The sequence below is a fragment of the Somniosus microcephalus genome, chromosome 7 (genome assembly GCF_052327205.1).
Source record: "Somniosus microcephalus isolate GS21.2 chromosome 7, FLI_Smic_1.0, whole genome shotgun sequence".
Lineage (NCBI taxonomy): Eukaryota > Metazoa > Chordata > Chondrichthyes > Squaliformes > Somniosidae > Somniosus > Somniosus microcephalus.
The window spans coordinates 90,241,382-90,261,136 of record NC_140993.1 but is presented as its reverse complement, the minus strand read 5'-3'; the positions used below and the strand labels follow the sequence as shown (position 1 = coordinate 90,261,136).

Sequence of the window (19,755 nt, the reverse complement as noted above, 5' to 3'; positions counted from 1 at the left end):
GAAAATTTGCACTAATGATTATTAGCCCAACGCTAATCTGACCGTGTAATGCCCTCCTGGTGTTGTTCACCCTGGCATCAGGCCCCATTGTGGCATCCAGAAGCAGCATTGCAGCTTTGCACAGCCTCTGAAAGCGAGGCTGTGATTTTGCAAAGCATTGTGGGATGTTAAAAGGGCAATGCAGTGTCGTCTTCTGAAATGGGCAATGCCTTCTGAAAGGATAAAAATAAAACGATGTAAAAATGTGTTACTTCAGCCCTTACAGCTCAACTGCGTCCTGAAAAAAAAAAGTAACATTTGAAAAAAAATTCCCAAATGGGAATCTTCAGCTCTTAAAGCTGAATTCCCTTCCGCATCTAAAAAAAAGGGGAAAATTGCTTCAGCACCAACACAAATGGCTTAGCAAGCCAGGGAAGGGCATCCCAGGGTCTCGCACACAGCACTCCAGCTTTGTGCAGGGAGTTAACACTGCAGGAGAGGTCCTGTACCCACAGGGGCCAGGAGGCCCTCCAGAAAGAACGATGTGGCACCACATCATCGAGGCTGTCACTGCCAGCAATGTCGTCCCCCCACCACCTGACTCTAGTGCCCAACGAAGCTTCATGACTTCAGACCACTGGTCAAGGTCAGTGAATGCATCTTCAAAAGTCATCTCATACCAACTGCATCACTAGCCTCACACACTGCTCAATGCACAACTTCCCCACCACAATCACTCACCTACCAACAATCTCTATCAAAAATGATGCACATCTCCCATTCCTAGTTTCACCTCACGCCCTTGGAGGAGGGGAAGAGGATGAGGAGGGTGAGGATGAGGAGGAAAGGAGGAGGAGGAAGAGCCACTGGGGTAGCACTGTGTGACATCAGTAGGATAGGCAAAGGCTCACACATGACAGTCACTGAGGGAATGCATAAGGGTGATGAGTTGATTTCTTGATGTCATATTGGATGGATAGATGTATAAAGTTGGGTTGGAAAGTTTGCTTTGTGGTGGCTTTTATTTCAGCACTGTGGCCAAGAGCATGCTGTGATGGTTAGTAACAGCGGGAAGGTAAGGTGTGGGACTGGGGTTGTGGTCACCAGTACCGCAGGCGGATGATTTCCTCCCAGATGTCCCAGCTTGAAAGGCGCTGTCTGGGTTGCATCCTTCCTTCTGCTTCCTCCTCTTCTGTGGCTTCCTCTGCTGCGTCTTCCTCTTCCCTCTGCAAATGGATGCTGTAAATCTGAAATAAAAGCAGAAAATGCTAGAAGTACTCTGCAGGTCAGACAGCATCTCAAACTGAGACGAGAACTCTCTCAACAGATGTTGCCTGAGCTGCTGAGTATTTGCAGCATATTCTGTCTTCTCAGAGGCCTTCCTTTACCGTCTGAGGCCTTGCAAGCGTCCAGCAGCACTCCCTGCACACTTAAAAAACTTTTGTAGGAAGCCACTACTTCAATAAAATTAAAAAAAATCCACTCCAAAAGCTTAAATGCAAACTTACCTGAAAGATGTATGTGTCCCTTTAAGAGGTGGTGACAGCGCCTCTGTCAGTCTGCTGAATGCTGGGTTTTCATGGCTAGCTTAGGACCCAACGCTGAACTCAGCACTAAGGTCCAAGTTTGCCGAAGTGGCGTTAAGTCAGTGTGCACATCACTCTCTCCCTAATTTACATTTGCAGGGCCATCGTTTTACCAGCAGTGCTGCTGGCCCTTGGAAAATGGCGGATGCTGTGGAACCCGCCACCAGCTTGCGAAAGTGTGGTGGCCGTTGTGTTTTCGCTAAATTATGCCGGTAACGGGTGGTGTAAAACACCTGAACTATTAGCCCCATGCCTTTTTCATAGCTCAACCTCACCAACCCACCTTTTCACCATATCCCTCAACCCCTTCTCTCTCCAGAAATTGGAAATATATCGCTGTTCCCTCATCGTCGCTGGGTCAAAATCCTGGAACTCCCTCCCTAACAGCACTGTGGGAGTACCTTCATCTCACGGACTGCAGAGGTTCAAGAAGGCAGTTCACTACCACCTTCTCAAGGGCAATTAGGGATGGACAATAAATGCTGGCCTTGCTAGTGATGCCCACATCTCATGAATGAATTTTAAAAATCCAATTGTCTCTTAAATCCATTGATAATTCAACTGCTTTCCTTTGTAATTTAAGTCATAAATGTATTACCCCTTTGGTGTCTGACTTTCCTTCCTATTCTTAATTTTTAGCCTGTGTCCTCTGTTATTTGAACCTTTCATCATAATGAATAATTCGCCTGGATGAAATTAGGCATTCTTCATAATAATTGTGAAAACCTAAAGTTGTCAAAGAAAATAAGCCCAATTTCCTAAATCTTTCCTCATAAAATACATTTTTCATAACTGAATCATCTTTATTGCTCACCTCTGTACCCTGTCAAGGGCAATAATATTCTCCTTTTATATAGATGATCAGAAACTCATGCAGTAGTTCAGAGGGGATCTTATCCGTGTCTTATACAGCACAATACAACCTCTTTAGATTTATACTCTATCTGTACTAATGCAGACCATTACCTTAATTGTCAGTTTTTACTACAGTTAAGCACTGTGCTGACGGTTTAATTGATTGATTGATGAGATCTCTTTCATTATTCGCAAATTTTATCACTGTTCCAAGTAACATTTGTTTCTGGCTTTGAGGCCCTAGTGGGGAGCCTTACCCTGCAAGGATGAATGTCAGAAATTCCGACATGTGCTGCCCACAATGTTCCAAGCACAACTACAAAAATTTGCATTTATATAGCACCTTTAATGTAGTAAAACATCCCATTAGCAGACAAAATTTGACACCGAGCCATATAAAGAGGTATTAGGGAGAGATGAACAAAAGCTTGGCCAAAAATGTAGGTTTTGAGCAGTGTCTTAAAGAAGGAAAGAGAGGCAGAGAGCTTTAGGAAGGGAATTCCAGAGCTTAGGGCCTAGGAAGCTGAAGGCACAGCTGCCAAAGCTGGACTGATGGAAATCGGGAATGCACAAAATGCCAGAATTGGAGGATCACAGAGTTCTCGGAGGTTTGTAGGGTTGGAGGAGGTTACAGAGAAAGGGAGGGAGGGGCGAGGCCATGGAGGGATTTGAACACTAAGATGAGAATTTTAAATTTGAGGCATTGCTGGACTGAGAGCCAATGTAGATCGGCGAGCACAGGGGTGATGGGTGAATGGGACTTGGTGTGAGTTAGGATATAGGCAGCAGAGCTAAAGTTTAGAGAGGGTGTGAGGTCGGTTGGAGAGCATTGGAATAGTCGAGTCTGGAGATAACAGAGGCATGGCTGAGGGTTTCAGCAGCAATTGAGATGAAGCGGGCAGAGATGGGCGATATTACACAGGTAAAAGTAGGTGGTCTTGGTGATGGAGAGGATTCAGGGTCGGAAGCTCAGCTTGGGGTTAAATTGGACGTGAACAGTCTCGTTCAGCCCTAGACAGTGGCCAGGATGGTAGGAAAAGCATTTGGAGCATGTGCCTGAATTTTAAATTTGCCTCTCTTAGCAGGTAAGGCAACTCACTGGAAATATGAAGTTGGAAAATTACCCATGCACTCCTTACTTTGGTTCCCTTACTAATAATTACTATATGTTAGATTAGCTCAAATGGTAAACTTTGGTTCAGAAGGTTAGATTTGAGTGCATAATCTAGGTTGACTACTGCAATCGGTATTTGGATAAGGGTATACAGAAAGCAAAATCTCCAAGAAGTTTTGATGAGGCTAATACATTTACTAACTGCCAATGCATTTAAAAATTCACTGGAATGAGGTGAAAATTAAGGTAATGCTTCATTCTTGGAGACGCTATTAACCAAGGTAGTTGTGAAAGTTTCATAGTACTATTCAAAGAAAAGTAAGAGTTCTTCTAATGCTCTAGCCAATATTCCCCCTCAACCATTTCCATACTGAGTGCACTGGGTACAGTGTAGTGTCCCCACCCCACTCAGCCAAACTATCCAGTGCAACTGTGACACTGGCATCTAAACAACAATGTGGAAAACTGTCCAGTAAACTCTATCAACATAAAGTTAATGAGCCAATTACTGCCCAAACAGGCTCCTCCCAATCATCAGCAAAGCCATGGAAGGAGTTATCAACAGTGCCATCAAACAATATCTACTCACCAATAACCTGCTCACTATTGCTTAATTTAAGTTCCATCAGAACCGCTCAGCTCCAGACATCATCATAGCCTTGATCCAGACATCAACACAATAGCTGAATGCCAGAGGAGAGGTGAGAGTAACTGCTCTTGACATCAAGGCAGCACTTGACTTAGTATGGCACCAAGGAGCACTAGCAAAAAAGAGGCCAAAAGGGATCAAGGGGAAATCCTCCAGCGACTGGAGTCACACTTGACACAAAGGAAGATGGTCATGATTGTTGGAGGCCAATCATCGCAGCTCCAGGACATCAGGAGTTCCTCAGGGAAGTGTCCTTAGCCTAACCATGTTCAACTGTTTCATTAATGACCTTCCCTCCATCATAAGGTCAGGAGTGGGACTGTTCATTTATGATTCTACAGTGTTCAGCTCCATTCAATAATGAAGCAGCCCATGCCAGTCTACAGCAGGACCAGGATAACATCCTGGTCTAGGCTGACAAGTGCAGGTAGTGTTTGTGCCATGCAAATGCCAGGCAATGACCATCTCCAAAGAAAAGGCCCACTCACCTAACTCTGACCTTCAATGGCACCACCATCACTGAGTCCTCCATCCTGAAGTAGATATGTATTGCTGTTTTTTCATTGCCACTTGGCCAAAATCCTGGAATATGAGGCATAATTAACACTGTAGGAGTGCCATCACCACAGGACTACAACAGTCCAAGGGAAAGGCCCACCACCGCCTTCTCGGGGCAGCTAGGGATGGGTAGTAAAAATGTAGCCTTGCCACTTCCAAAGAACAAATAAACAAAATACAAAAAAATACAGATTAACTGGTCATTCATATTGTTGTTTGTGGGATATTGCTGTTGCACTTGTTTACATAAGAACAATCACTGCACTCAAATAGTGATTGTTAGTGATTGTTCTATGAAAGTGTTTTAACATGTTGCTGCTATATAAAAGTGACTTTTTTATTACTACTATTTTATTCTTGTCTATATTGGGGCAGTAATTCCTCCCCAAACGTGAGTACGGAAGGAGTACTCACGCGTCTGGCCGGAGGAAATGCCGGTTTTCAGCATGCACAGCGCATGCGCTGAAAACCGGTATTTCCTCTCCTCTAACCCAAGAGGTGAAGAGGCTAGCACGTGCGCTGTAGGGGGCAGTGCGTGCGTCTTGGATTTCCTCTGTTTTGGGGGATTTGCGCATGTGTAAAGGCCTCCGGTCTTTACGCTTGTAAAAAGCACACGTAAGTATTTATTTTTACAGGTAAGTGGTGTTTTAGTGCAATTTAGAATTTTTTTTCCACAGGTTTATTATTTTAAAGAATCTACAATAAGGTAAGTTTAGTTTTAGACCCTTTTTATTAAAAATTTATTTTTTCAAAAAAAAAAATTATTGTTTAAATTATTTTTTAAAACTTATTTATACTTAATTTAATGATTGGGATGTTTTTTAAAATTTTATTTAAAGTTTAAGTAGTGTTTTGGGGTGCAGTACTTTTCATGAGTTTGACAGTTCTTACTCTCAAACTTATGAATGAAGTTTCCCCTCCCCTGATTGGCTGAACAGTGCTCACCTGATCCCAGCTGGCACATCGCACTAACTACACCACTGGGTCAGGTTAGCACAGTGCGCCGACATCAGAACCGGGCCACTGAAAGGAAATCCACTGCGGGCCAGGTTTCAGATGTCGGCGCGCCGGGTAAGTGCACATCGGGGGCTTGCACGCGCGGCAAGCCCCCGACACCAAGTTCTGGGCCATTATGTTGTACCATTTCGCCCATTAGGTCCTAAATCTTGTTTTGTTTTTATGTATTTTCCGTGTCTTTTATTTTGGTATCAAGGAGATTTTGTTAACTATACCCACAGTTCGAGATTTCCAATAGAGTTGGCCAAAAATCAATTGGAAATCTAGCAGCTTATAAAGAACTGAAAACAAAAATAATAGATTAAAATCAGGTACAAAAGGTTTCTTTCTGGTAAAATAACTTAAGCATTTTCAAGAAAAAAAGATAGTGTTATTTTAAGACGTTAATAAAAATAACAAAGTTGTTAAGTATACCTGACCAAGAATGGCTGAAAGAATAAGCGCTCCTAAAAAATAGTTGCACATCTGAAATATTTGCTCAAATTCATTGGTGGGGTATGGAAGCTCAGCAATCATCAGAAGGGATTTCTCCGCATAAAGGAAACAGCTGATGTAGCTAAAAAAAATATCAACAGGGCAAGAAGAAAAAATAAATATATGAAAAAAGAAAAATAGAAAATATTCATCTTCAAGTTTAAATATAAACTGATGCCACATGATTAAAAATAACAATTTACCATTAAAGCTTTTTTCTAAAATGTGAAGAAAATAAATAAATTCAATGTTCAGAGAAGAAAATACAGGTACTGTGCAGTTTCAAAGAGAAGAAATAATGCAATATATATAGTTATAAATATGCAGCAAGTGAAGCAATGCAGCACTTAAGGAAAAAATACACGTTGCAATGTAAAAAGGACAAGCAGACTTAGATTTTGAAATATAAACAACAAACAATTTGTATATAATCCTGCAAGTAATTGCTTTAGTAAATGATTAACTCGAATGTTCTGCATTATGTCCACAGATACCCGAGTGTGATTGGAAGGCAATGTAATGAATGGAATTTCTAAACTGTAGCAGCAGAGCTGAGACAGAGTTCAACTGTCACTTGTGGGGTGATTTTCTCAATGGGGAGCTTTTGGAGGTGGGACTCGCACTTGTCGGGTTTCAGTGCCGCCTCCATCAACTTCTGGCCAATCCATGCTATTTTCCCTTGATTGACCTTGTTAAGCCCGCCTAGCGGGCTTAGCAGGCCAATTAAGGGAAAGCCGGTTGCAGAGAACGTCAACGTATGACATTTCATCTGTCAAAAATTTTTGACAGCTGAATTGTCATCGTTTGACAGCTCTGTGAAGCTGTCAAACAGTGACATTCTCTGTAGTTTGATGAGGTCTTGAAATCAAGACCTCATCAAACTTCTTTCTTTTACAGAAATGAGATGGTTGTTGCATCTGAGAATGCAATGGCCATCTGTCATCTCCAACATGGAGCCTTAGGCTCTGCGCATACACACCGACTAAAGCCCGCAGGAAGAAACAAAGGTAAGTACACTTTAATTAACACTTTGCACTTAACTCAGATACTCACCTCTCCACTCTTGCACCCATCACTTACCTTCACAGCACACTTTTGCACCCTGCCCCGACCCCCACAGACCTGGTACTCGCCTCGCTGACCTGACGGGTTTTGGAGCCTTTGGGAAGCCGCACTTGTGAGGGCAAAAAGGGGATAATCCTATTTTCTGCCTGTTAACTACCTGTTAACAGGCAGTTAATAGACGTTAATCCCTTCCCGCCTCCAAGGAGACGGGACCCGGCGTGGGACGGCTACCCGCCTCCTGGCAAGATGGCATGGAGGCGGGTTGGGCACCCACCCCCAAATTCTGCCATTTTCCTGGCACACCTGCCTCCCCAGGGCTGGCAAAATCGCACCCCTGGACCCCAGATTAGAGAACTGCTTTATTGATCCAGAGAGTTGGATAATGTTTTAAAATAGTCCATCCTTTTTTTTTAACATGGAAGGCTAACATAATTGTGATGTTAAAGAAATTAACTGCAGAATTTAACCAATAAAATCTTTGGTAAATTATAAAACTATTGCTGAAGTTCTAGTGACAAATGGTAGTTTCAAGCTCAGTGAAATCCTGCAAACTAGCCAAAAGAACTCTTTAAATTGTACTTGATTTGACTAGTGTGACTCACTAGCTTTTTGCCAAAGGCCCCGCCCATTACATCCCTCTTCTCTCACTCTCTCTCTCTCTATCTCTGGGACAACATGCCAGGGTAGGTGAGCAGTGGGTAGCAGGCCAGAGACAAGGGGCTGGATTTTGATTGAGGAGGCGTGTAGGAGGCGGGACTACAAGTCCCGCCTCCATTGAGTTGTGGCCAACCCACGCGATTTTCACTTGATTGACCTTGTTGCGCCCGCCCAGCTTTGGACAGATGAAATATCAGTGTTTGACAGCTCTTTGAAGCTGTCAAATACTGACAATCTGTACTCCAAGTTAATTCCTTCCTCTCAGGCTGATTTAGAGATCTCCCCAGAGCAGAAAGCTGAATGCTGCAACTTTTGACAGCTCGTGGCCATTCTGCTTTCTGTGCCGGTGAGATGAGGGACTCCCGAGACCTGAAGGAAGGAAGGCTGTAAAGGTAAGTAAATGTAAGTAAAACTTCTTTAAACACTTTACACACATATAGTAACCTGGGATGTTATGATTAAGGTTATCCACCAGAGGGTGCTGTAGCCAATCCTGCTGCTAAGGTCAGAGGTTTGCTTCCTGTCAAGGTCAGCAAAGGTGGAATGCCAGGATGCAGGCATGATGTTTGTTACTCTGTTTGTTTAATAAAATACTCGTACTAGTTCCAAGATATCGCCTCTTCGAGTTCTTGTTCCACTACATGGATTTATCACAACACACCAAACACACTTACCTCTGAACTCATGCACCTATCACTCACCCAAACACCGGCCATCTCGAACCCTCCAAGCCCTTCAGCCCGACGGTCTGCCTCGCTCACTTGGTGTGGTTTGGAGCCGTCAGGAATCTCACACTTCAGCAATAAAAATAGGGATTAGGCTAAAAACTGCCTGTTAACTACCTGTTAACAACAGGCAATTAATTGGCACTAATCCCCTTCCCGCCTCAGGGAGGCGGGTCCCAGTGCGGGTTGGGTACCCACCTCCTTTGAAACTGGCATGGAGGCGGGTTGGGGGCGGGATGGGTTCGTGCCCCCCAATTTCGAGATTTTAACCCCCCACATGCCTCCAATCCTGCTTCCACGGCCCAATGAAAATCCTGCCCTAGGAGCCGCCCATTTGCAGGTAAGAGAGACGCAGGCAGTAAATGCAGAATGTCAGTGGATTTGAATTTTAAAACACACCCATATGTAACCAAAGGTTGAAATTGTTGTCTGTTAGTGTGAAAATATAATCATTGGCCTAGAAAAGTGAAGTGTGCCGTGCTAATTGTTCACTTTTCAATTTTTGCAGTGACAATCTCAAACAGGATCTGACGGAACTTTTACCTGTTTCCTTTGCCATTGTAGACCCATTTATTGCTGCTAATGCCTTCATATTCTGAAGCCCAGTAATACATACAAGCATTTATATGCAGAAGAAAAAGCAGATATCCTGTTATTCGTGCAACTCTGTAAACAGAATGAAACATATATGCTAGTTCGTATTAATGGTGAACTACTTGCTTTGCAACAAAGTGGCTGTAGTATTGGCTTTTAGGATTGCTATCTAATCTAATGATTCATCTAACTGTAACAGTTGGGATGAGTTTTGTCAGATTGTGGTACTCACAGGTAGAGCACCATTGTGCAAATGGAATGTACCGCCTCAAGGAAGGTATAATGAAAGATAAGGCTTGTAGCCCATATTGGGGGTAAATTTAACCCCCAAAAATGGGTGGGTTTGGGTCGAGTGGGAAGTTAAAATGTTAAAAATTTCAAACCTGAACCCAAACCGCCTCGAACCCGTCCACTTCTGGTTTTAACAGTGGCAGGACGGGGGGGCGGGTGTCCAACCCGCTCTCAGGAGACAGGTCCCTCATTTAAATATTTTAATTAGGCTGCGTGCCTAAGATTTTACTTCTGTTCCCAGCTTTAGTACTGGCTGACCAGGTTTCCCAGGCCTTGGGAAACCCAACAGCTGAAGGGAGGCGAGGACTGCTGGAGGGAACAGGTAAGTGCCTTTCCAGCATGCTTGTGAGCCAAGCAGAGCAGGAGTGCTTCCTCCGGCCCCCCGAGCTACCCTGTTAGCCTCCCTAGCAATCGGACCCCCCCTCCCACAATGGGACCCTCCGTGCTGTGATCCGATGCCCTCCCGCAATCTTCTACCCAGCCCCCCAGCAATCTTCTCCCCGAACTCATACCTGGCCTGTGATCTCTCCAGGCCCCCTTATTGATGCCCCTGACCCACAATCCTCTTCCTCCCTCCTCCACACTCCACAGCTGCTACCTGGTGCCACAGCCTATCCGCCCGACTGTAAGATTCGCAATTTTCAGCAAAAATCACGCAAGAAAACTGGATAAAATAAGACTGTTTATTGACCAAAGTAAGCTTGCACAGAAAAACCTTTGATAAAAAGGGCATACAAAATGGCCGCCAGGCCCCGTGATCAGTTTATGAACCATTTTATTTCTGTTACTGCAAGCCAGACAGGCTTGTGGATTGAAGACAGTGAGCCCACGAAAGCCAGTATCTGGGAACCGAAACTCAGAGCAACAGCATACATATTCAATGGATTATAAGTACAGGATGGGGCCCATCAAGATATGGGCGGACAATGTAAAAACACTTATACCCATTTATCGTACAAAGGAAAAACCGTTTAGCAGCCATCAAGGAAAATGTCCGGACCGATCAATATGCGAACCGAGCCGCGGTGACAATGCAAAGGACATTAACAGACATTATCGGCCAGGAAGGCCAGTTTAAGTTATCACCGGCTCCGTTACAAGACAAAGCGCCCCTGCAGAGATTTCTGCCTGCCAAAATTAATACAAAGACAGGACTATGATTTGGCGGGAGATAAGACTGTCCCAAAAGAGTATAACTAGGGATTGAAAGTCCATCTAAGTTACTTCTTCTTCACTGCCACGGCTTCCTGTTGGGCGACTTCAGGCTTCCATTTCTTCAAGAACTCTCTTCTACGAGGAACGTACGAAGGGCGGACGGTGCCCGGATCGGCGCCTCTTCCACTTCGGCAGATCGATGAAAACGTTTTCGTCTTTTTAAAGACGGACGGTTTCGGAAAAAGGACAACGTGGCCGGTGTTCAGCCAAACAAGGCTCGGCCACGACGAGAAGACGACAAGGGTGGCCCGGGTACTGTGGTCGGGAGATCATCGACGACCCAGGCCGACGGAGAAGAAACCCTCTGGAGAACCGGCGATCGATGCCACAAGATTCTCCCATGTGCATAACCTGCATCTAGGTCTGCTCCATGAACAAAAATCCACGATTGTGGATCTCAACCTTGACGAGCGCTCATCGAGGCTGGGTCTACCCCACTGCCTCGAGGGAGGAGAGAATATCGACTGCGCCAGAAGCTTCCAATCCACGTGACGACGGGAAGCGGTGTCAAAAGGTCTGCGAACCCCTTTTCGCGATTTCGAGAGTGGTGAGCATGATCCCAAGTTCCCCAGGTCGAAACTTAGTTTAGGTATAGGGGAGGGAGTTAAGGGAAATCGTAATGTGTTTCCCCTTTTACGATGTGCCGTGTGTTCCCCATTTCCATAGAGTCAAGTTCATAAATTTGTGCATGATTGTAGTTATTTTAATCTGTGCCTATGACATGTATTTTGTAATGCTTCAAACTGTTCAAAAATAAAAGCACCCATTTCGTGCTATTCAGCCTGGTCTATTGAGTCCTCTTCTCTGCACTACTGTTCTCTGCATCTAAGTCCAAGGTCTAGAACCGTAGGGGGGGGTGGGTCGAACCACTCAAGGGTAATTCTTGCACGAAGCCTGGCAGGGGGCCAGAACGGGCAAGAGAGAGGAAAAACCCCCTACAGAAATGGCGACCGCGGCAGGACCTTGGCAGCAGGAAAGTAGTGTGTTAGATCAAGATCTGAATAAACGAAATGTGATGGATGAAAGAATAGCAGATTATGTTTTCGGAAAAGTCAACCTCACAAAACAATGGATATCTGATCTACTAAGGGATAGGCGCCCGCTAGACGCAGCCATCAAGTGGACAGCGGGTAGAGAGCATAAGAAATCTGTAGAAAAGGCGGTCTGGCTGATGTGCTACAAGAAGCAAGTCCAGCTTTTGGACCAGGTAGTTGCAGCACAGACAGTCCAGATCAACGGCTTGCTTAAAGGCGTAGAGGAAAAGGTTGCGGGAGGTCAAAAACTGATTGAATCGCTTGACGCGCTGAACCAGGAACGCCGCTCTGTAATTCGCTGCCACGAAACCCGGGTAGAATATTTAAAATGTCAGGTCGTTGAGGCCAAGGCCAGTGAAGGTAGAATGAGAGAGAGGTGTTCCCGTCTAGCCAAACAAGTAGATGCCCAAGAGGAAAAGCTCCTGGGAGCCAGGGCAGCATATAAGATGGCCATGGAGGATAGATCTGAGAACACCGACCACAGCACTTGCCGCCGGGAACTAGAGGACCTGAGAAAGGCCCTAGCGAAGGCAAACGGGTTGGTGTGTCTCATAAATCCACCAGCGAGTCAGCTGTTGCTAGCCAAGGAATCCAAAAGACCGATTCCACAAGAGGCAGTTGGGGTACCAACCCCCGAACCTTCTGCGCCTCCTGCCTATGAGGAGTCTTGGACTCCGGGACAGGAGACGGAGACGGTAGAGGAAGAGAGCCCTGAGGTAGAGCAACCCCAGACAGTAGAGTCGGGGCCGGCGCCAGTGTGTCCAATGAGACACCGGAGGATCGGTCCAAATGAAGAAAATGGCGATGACGGACCCCTTGAGAGTCAGATCATAATGCCTCATAGCGCACGACAGCTAAGAGAGATGATAAGTCACATCCCAAAACTCTCCGAGTCAGGAGATCCCTCCGTGCATTTCAGGGACGTGGAGCAGACCGCAGCAGTCAATGACTGCGACGGGGTTGAACAGTCTAAAATGCTGCTGTTCTCCCTGGACAGTTCGCTCCTCCAGTGTCTCCCTGACGAGAGCAAGAGAGGGCACAGGGACTATGAGTTGCTACGGGATGAGATTCTGGAGATCATGGGAGAGGGGGACGGAACTCCGTTCCTCCGTTTAGAAAAGACAGTGCAGCTAGGGGGAGAACCCCCACGGGTTTTCGCCGACAGGTTGTGGCCAGTGTATCGGCGCAGCTGCCCGGGCGGGCCGGCCCGGGCCGAGCTGGATGGCGAACAAAGGGCTCACTGGCTTCGGTGCCTGGTAGCAGGTTGCCTGCCAGTAGTGAAGGAACAGGCCAAAGCATGGTTTGACCCCACTAACGCCCGCTCCACGGAGGAAGTAGTACTAGATCAGCTCACGATCAGTTATAGAAACAACAAGGGCAAGAAAACGCCTGTTGTGAAAGGAAAGGTGCATGAGGTGAGACCCGCAGCCTCTGCTAAAAAGGAATGGCGTCAGGAGGGAAATCGCCATCCCCAAGCAAATAGCAGTTGTTACGGGTGTGGGAAGGAGGGTCATTGGCGCAAGGACTGTAGGAATCCTTGGAAGGATAAGAGGGAGAGAGCGTTCGCCGCAGCCCAAGATCAAGCCCAAGCCCGAGTCGCCAACGGCCCGAGAGTTTACCCAACGCCAGCACAACCACAAGTGCAGGCCGCTGCCCCAACACCAGTCCAGAACCCAACCGTAGCCTCTGCCCCGAATAAAGGGGGTGGTGCGGTTGTGGACCCTGCCGCGATCGAGTCAGTCTTGGAGACTATGCGGTCTCTGATGACCTGGCAGGGGAAGGTAGCGGTTGCTAACAGCCCTATCGCCCCCGAGACCCCAGCCGAAACACCTAAATGACTGACGCCCGCGCAGCCCATCTACTTGTGTCCGTTCCGCTATGACGCTTGGAGAAGACCTGTGGTGGAGATGGAGGTGGAGAAACAAAGGGGTAGTTACCTGTTGGATACGGGAGCTTCGTGTACCGTGATCCACACGGACAAACCTTTTGCCTCACCTCTGTCCGCCCAGGCTCCATATTTAGCAGCGGGTTTCACAGGTAGAGCACAGGCTGGCGCGCACTCCCTCCCGCTCTCCATTCAGTTGGGAGCGCTCCACACCACATGGACGTGCATCCTATTGAAGTGGAAAGGGGGGGGGGGAAAGGCATCCTCGGGGCTGATTTCTTGGTGGAACACGGGATCCTCGTGGACCTGAGAAATCACTGTCTCTGGGGAGCCGAGGGCGGTTTAGGTAAGGTAGTCGTAATCCCGGGGAAGGAAGAAAAGGGGGCCCTGTGCACTATGAAGCCATCAGGAGGTTACGATCTCGAGCTCATGATAACAAACGTCCCAACGGACTTGCAGGCGCGTGTGTCAGAAAATCTGACCGCGTTCGCCACCCACAAGCACGACTGCGGGAGAGTCACTGGGTTCGAAGTCAGCGTAGACGGGGACCCCATGATCCGACCCCAAAAGCAGTATAATTTCCCCAAGGAGGCAGAACCCGACATGGAGACAGCAATATCTTCATTGGTACAGCAGGGCGTGTTGAGGACGATAGCCACCCACGTGAACTCCCCATTATGGCCGGTAAAGAAACCGGACAATTCGTGGAGAGCCACGGTGGACTATAGAGTCCTCAATAGTAATATCCCAGCCTGCGCGCCCACGGTAGCAGCAGTTGCAGACTTAATAGGGAGTATTCCAGCATCGGCGACCACATTCACGGTGCTGGACATCTCGAACGGTTTTTGGTCCATTCCGCTGCGGCGGGAGGACCAGTACAAGTTTGCCTTTACTTTCAAAGGGCAACAGTACACTTGGAACTGCTTACCACAGGGTTTTCACAACAGCCCCAGCATTTTCCATCAGTGCATGGCGGGGAGTTTGAAAGAGTTCAGCCAGCCCAACCAGATAGTGCAGTATGTGGACGACTTACTCCTGTTCACAGATACAAGGGAGCAGCACGGCCCACTGTTAGCCGAATTGTTGGAACTGTTAGAAAGGAAGGGTTTCAAAGTAAACCCAAAGAAAGCCCAGATCGGCCAGCAGGAAGTTAAATTCCTGGGTCTGGCCATCCGCGCTGGGGAAAGAGCCATAGATAAGGCCAGACGGGAATCTATACAAGATCTGCCGATTCCCAACACAGTAACGGGTGTAAGGTCCTTTTTGGGATTGACCGGGTACTGCAGAGATTTCATCGAGGACTATGCTGCCACAGCGGCCCCGCTACTTCGACTCTTACACAAGGGAGTCGAGTGGTCTTGGGACAAGGGGTGCCAGGCAGCATTCGAGAAGTTGAAAAGAGATCTGCAGACCGCGCCAGCCCTAGGGGCCATAGATGGGGGAGAGGAGTTCTTTCTGGAGGTAGCCGCTAGTGGGGACAGCCTGAGCGCAGTGCTGCTCCAAGAGCGGCACGGCAAGCTAAGACCAGTAGTTTATTCCTCCAGGGTGCTCACGGATGTGGAGAGGAGTTTCTCCAATTGCGAACGGCATCTCCTGGCCACGCATTGGGCTGTGAACAGATCAGTGATCTTCACAGGGACCTCTCCCATTACGCTCCTCACCCATCACACCCCCACGAAGATGCTTCTGGACGGGAGGATTAAGGATGGGACCGTAAGCAGCGCTCGGATTGCGCGCTGGACCCTCCTCCTTTCCCAGATGGATCTCAAAGTTAAAGGCCTCTGCGCGCCAAGGCTCGCAGCCAATATGGCATATCCCGGGACAGCCCATCAATGTTCCGTAGAAGGGGTATGGGAAGTTAACATAGGTTTACGGGCCGGGATACATCCCACGGGCCGCGAGATCTACGTAGACGGTTCTAGCACTGTAGCTGATGGCAAGCGACTCACAGGGTGTGGAGTTTATGACCCTGCGGCAAACATTGCCCTGGCAATTAAGCTCCCCAGCACTATGAGCGCGCAGCAGGCTGAACTGTCCGCGGTGGCGTACGTGGTTACCCACCCCGAGATTTTCCCAACCCCATACACGATTTGCTCAGACAGCATGTTCACGTGCAATTCGTGTACAGAGTACCTCGCCATCTGGTCCCGACGCGGGTACACCTCCGCGGACGGGCGGCCTTTAACAGTTAAGCCCTTGCTGGAGAAGATCCTAGCAGCTGTGGGGGAGAAAGGAGAGGTGTTCATCCATAAGGTGAAGGCTCACTCCACTACAGAACCCCGCAGTCAGGGCAACCAGCAGGCGGATGCGCTAGCCAGGGAGGGTGCCCGCAACGGCATTCTCTGGGACCCATACGAACCCGGACCCGTGGCGGCGATCCAAGGCAGGGAGGGAATTCCCGGGAACACAGGGGTGACACCGCCCCCAGACCTAAAGACTGTCCAAACCCTGGATCCCGCCCTAAAAGCAGTCCTAAAAGCCATCACAGAGGGCAAACAGGTAGAAGGTCCGTACAGTACGGCAGCCCTCACAGTCAAAGAAGGTATGCTGTTCCGAGAGGAGAAGTGGGTTGTGCCGCAGCAGCACCGAAGGGAATTCCTGCAATTGGCCCACGAGGGTCCAGGAGCGGGACACCCCGGACCTGAGGTCACCTGGCAACGGGTGGAGCAGGCGGGATGGTGGCCGGGACTTCGGGACGATGTCCGCGAGTTCTGCGCAAGCTGTCTTGTGTGTGCTGCTAACAACCCAGACCCCCACAAAAGGAAGGTGCCCATGGGGCACATCAGGAGGGTAGAGGGACCATGGCAGTCGATTCAGGTCGACTACATAGGGCCCCTGCCCGCCGCCCAGGGAGGCTATAAGTACTGCCTTGTCCTGGTAGATGTGTTCACCAAATGGGTAGAAGCCTTCCCGTGCAGAACAGCTACGGCACTGGGTACTGCTAAGATCTTGATTCGGGAAGTGTTCTCACGGTGGGGACTCCCCCGTTTTGTAGAGTCCGACCAAGGGAGTCAGTTCACCGGTCAAGTAATGCAGAACGCCCTCATGCTCTTGGGCATTGAGGGAAAGTGGCACGTAGCATACAATCCCCAGTCATCCGGGATTGTTGAGCGTATGAATTGGACCCTCAAGGAAAAGCTGAGGAAAGAGACAATGGGCTCGCCCCAGAAATGGGCGGAGGTCCTGCCTTTAGTCCTCATGGGGATCCGAGCCAGCCAGTCCAAAAGCACGGGGTATTCCCCGCACGAGTTAATGACTGGAAGGATCATGCGAACACCCACCCATGTGCTAGCCCCGGTGCTCACTGAGGGCCAGCTCCGAGAGGTGAAACGGGACAAATTCGCCCAAACCCTCTTGGAGCGCCTGAGACAGATTTATGGGCAGGCGGCTGGGAACATGGGAAGACAGCACCAGGGAAATAAACTGCTGTTGGAACCTCGGAAACAACAAGAGTGGGTAGTCGGGGACCAGGTCATGGTCCGAAACTACGCCAGGGTAGGGAGTTTTGAACCACTGTACATGGGGCCATACAGCATTGTAGACAAAGCCAGCCCCATGGTTTATGCAGTGAAGACGCCCCGACGTACCAAATGGTTTCACATCAACCAGTGTAAACTGTTTAAACCGGGTACACAAGGGCCACCAAAGGGGACCAGGTCTGAGAACAAAGATCCTCAGCCTGTAACAGAGTCACAGACCACACAGGCTGGAGCAGTAGCCTGCGTGAAGGGAGAGGCCATCCCATTGGAGTGGGAGGTCTCATCTTTTGAATGGGATTTAGGCAGGGGAGAGCCCGAACAGCTCAACCTCGCTTTAGACCCAATCATTAAGGAGGAAGAGTCAGAGGACGGCAGTCCCGCCCTCGACTCAAGCTTGGGGGAGGTAGGGAGTGGGGGTGGAGACTCGTTACCTGTAGGGACAGGTGAGGTGGAGTCGGAAGCCACAGATCCCGACCCCGGGGGGGCGGAGCCTGAGGGAGGGGAGCTGGAGCCGGCAGCTGTGGAGGAACCACAGGCTGTAACGGTAACAGTCACGACCCCAGGTCCATCGGCCCCGGGAGCCCAACCCAAAGCAGCCCCTCGTAGGTCGGCTCGAGCGCCCCAGCCCAGAAAATTTTGGCCAGATTCTCCCCATCCTCCCCAACCACGGTTTCAAGCAGCCCCAGGAAGACATGATGCCCGTTCAGCAGCGACAGGCTGCGGGGGATCAAAGCCAAAGATCAATGCAGCCCCACCGCAGGGTGTGGCACACGACAGACCTCACAGGGATTCGGAAAGCCGCCCCACGGAGGGCGGCGCTGTACATAAGTTAAGATAGGTAATTATGGTCATAGTTTAAGGAATGTAAAGTATATGGTGTTAAGAGTACAATTTTGAGGTCTGCCCGGTATGTGTGTTTGTTAGGGAGCGGGGTCCAGGAACCCGCGCGTCCAATTAATTTAGGCCAGCACCTATCGGGAGCCCGGCTACATCATTTTGTTGGTTACAGAAACCTGGGATACGATGGAAAGGATTGTCGTCGCGTTCATGGCGATCGGGTGCGGGTGGGCCTACCGAGGCCGCACCAAGGACGTCATCATCTTCGGGTGCTCCGGGGACACGGCCCCCATCGCAACGGATGGGACGGGGGAGCGAGAGGTAGAGGAAACCGCCACCTACTTCCACCAAGGGAGATGGCCAGGTTGGCTGGGAACGAATTCTACGGAATATTCCAGCAATTTCGGTTCTGCCTACCAAGAGACTTCATTAACGTGCCCTCGAGTGAGGATCCTGGCGCCCAGGGTCAGCGTCACCGTGGGAAAGAAGATTTGTCTGGTGTGCAATGGGAACGTACCACCAAGGCGATGGTGGTGGCTACGAAAGCTGGGAAATGGACATGAGAAACTCTACGGTCGAGTGGGAGCGACTGGGTAATAATACCCATCGGACTATTACGGGAACTCACGGACAATTACGTGTGTGTTGGGACAAATGGTGGGAACCGGATGAGGGAATATATGTCTGTATGTGGGGTTCGAGACACGTCTGCCCCAAGGGCGTGTCCATCTTCTTCCAGAGGCAGTGGCAGGATGAAGGGAAGGGGATGAGATGGGATGTTAGCACTCGAGCGTGCGGAGCCCCATACTCCCCTATTCCGGTGAACGCCACTGAACTCATCACCCGCCCACGCAAGCCCCTGCCCACGCTTCCGGTAGCACTAGCCCAGAAAGGAGGGTGCCTAACCACCACCAAGGGACCCGGGAACGGTTTAGTATTGGTACCCACCGGTCAGGTGCTGTACCAAGGGGTACACTACGCGGTGGCCTCAGTGATTTTAAATCTCACTGAGGTAAGATTGCCGGAGTGGTGTCCCAAAGAAACGGAACAATTATACCAGGTCCTGTTAACCCGTATGTTTAGACAATTTTACGAATTTGACTTTGCCGACATCGACAGAGACAAATTATACACCACACCGCCAGAAGTTTTGGATCGAGTCGGGAGGCAAAGAAGGGGTACTGTAAATGACATATTCACTGCTTTTAATACCGGGACATCTGTTGTCAACGCTCTAGATAACGTGGAGCTGCAGACACAGATCAACGGTTTAAAAGCCCAGTTAAGGAACATATTGACAGACGGAAACAAGGTCGTGGGTTCTGAGTTGCATGAGGACCAGGCCATGACACTACACTTTAAGGACATAATTGCTGAGCTGGAGAAACACGCGAGAACGGTAAATGCACTCATTAAGGAGGATCGGAATGCGTCCGATCAAGCTGCGCAAAACGAGGCCTGTGTGCTGTACGGGGCGTGGTTACTGGGCGAGGGCCGCAGTAATCTTGAGGATTTAAAACAGGGTTTGGTCCCGTCCTGGATCAGCAACAAGCACTTGCAAGCGCTCCACCCTTTTGAGAATGCATTAAGCCCGTGCCAGCTCAGACTAGCCGCAGAAGCATACCCAGTTCCAGTGGACTGCGGACATTCGAATCACACTATTATGGGAATAGTAGTAAGAATGCCGGTGTTGGGTCCCGCAGCAAAGCCCGCCCCGGTATACAGAGTAGAGAACATTGGA

General features: G+C 48.9%; 1 protein-coding gene across 1 annotated transcript in view; it reads right to left on the bottom strand.

Annotated features, from left to right (window-relative positions):
- LOC147114786 (cyclic nucleotide-gated channel beta-3-like) overlaps nucleotides 1-19,755 on the bottom strand; it is a 297,343-nt gene that overhangs the window by 127,461 nt on the left and 150,127 nt on the right. Inside the window, exon 7 of the mRNA XM_085992718.1 lies at nucleotides 9,223-9,345. Coding sequence (XP_085848844.1) covers nucleotides 9,223-9,345 — 123 coding nt within the window. The remainder of the gene's footprint in view (nucleotides 1-9,222; nucleotides 9,346-19,755) is intronic.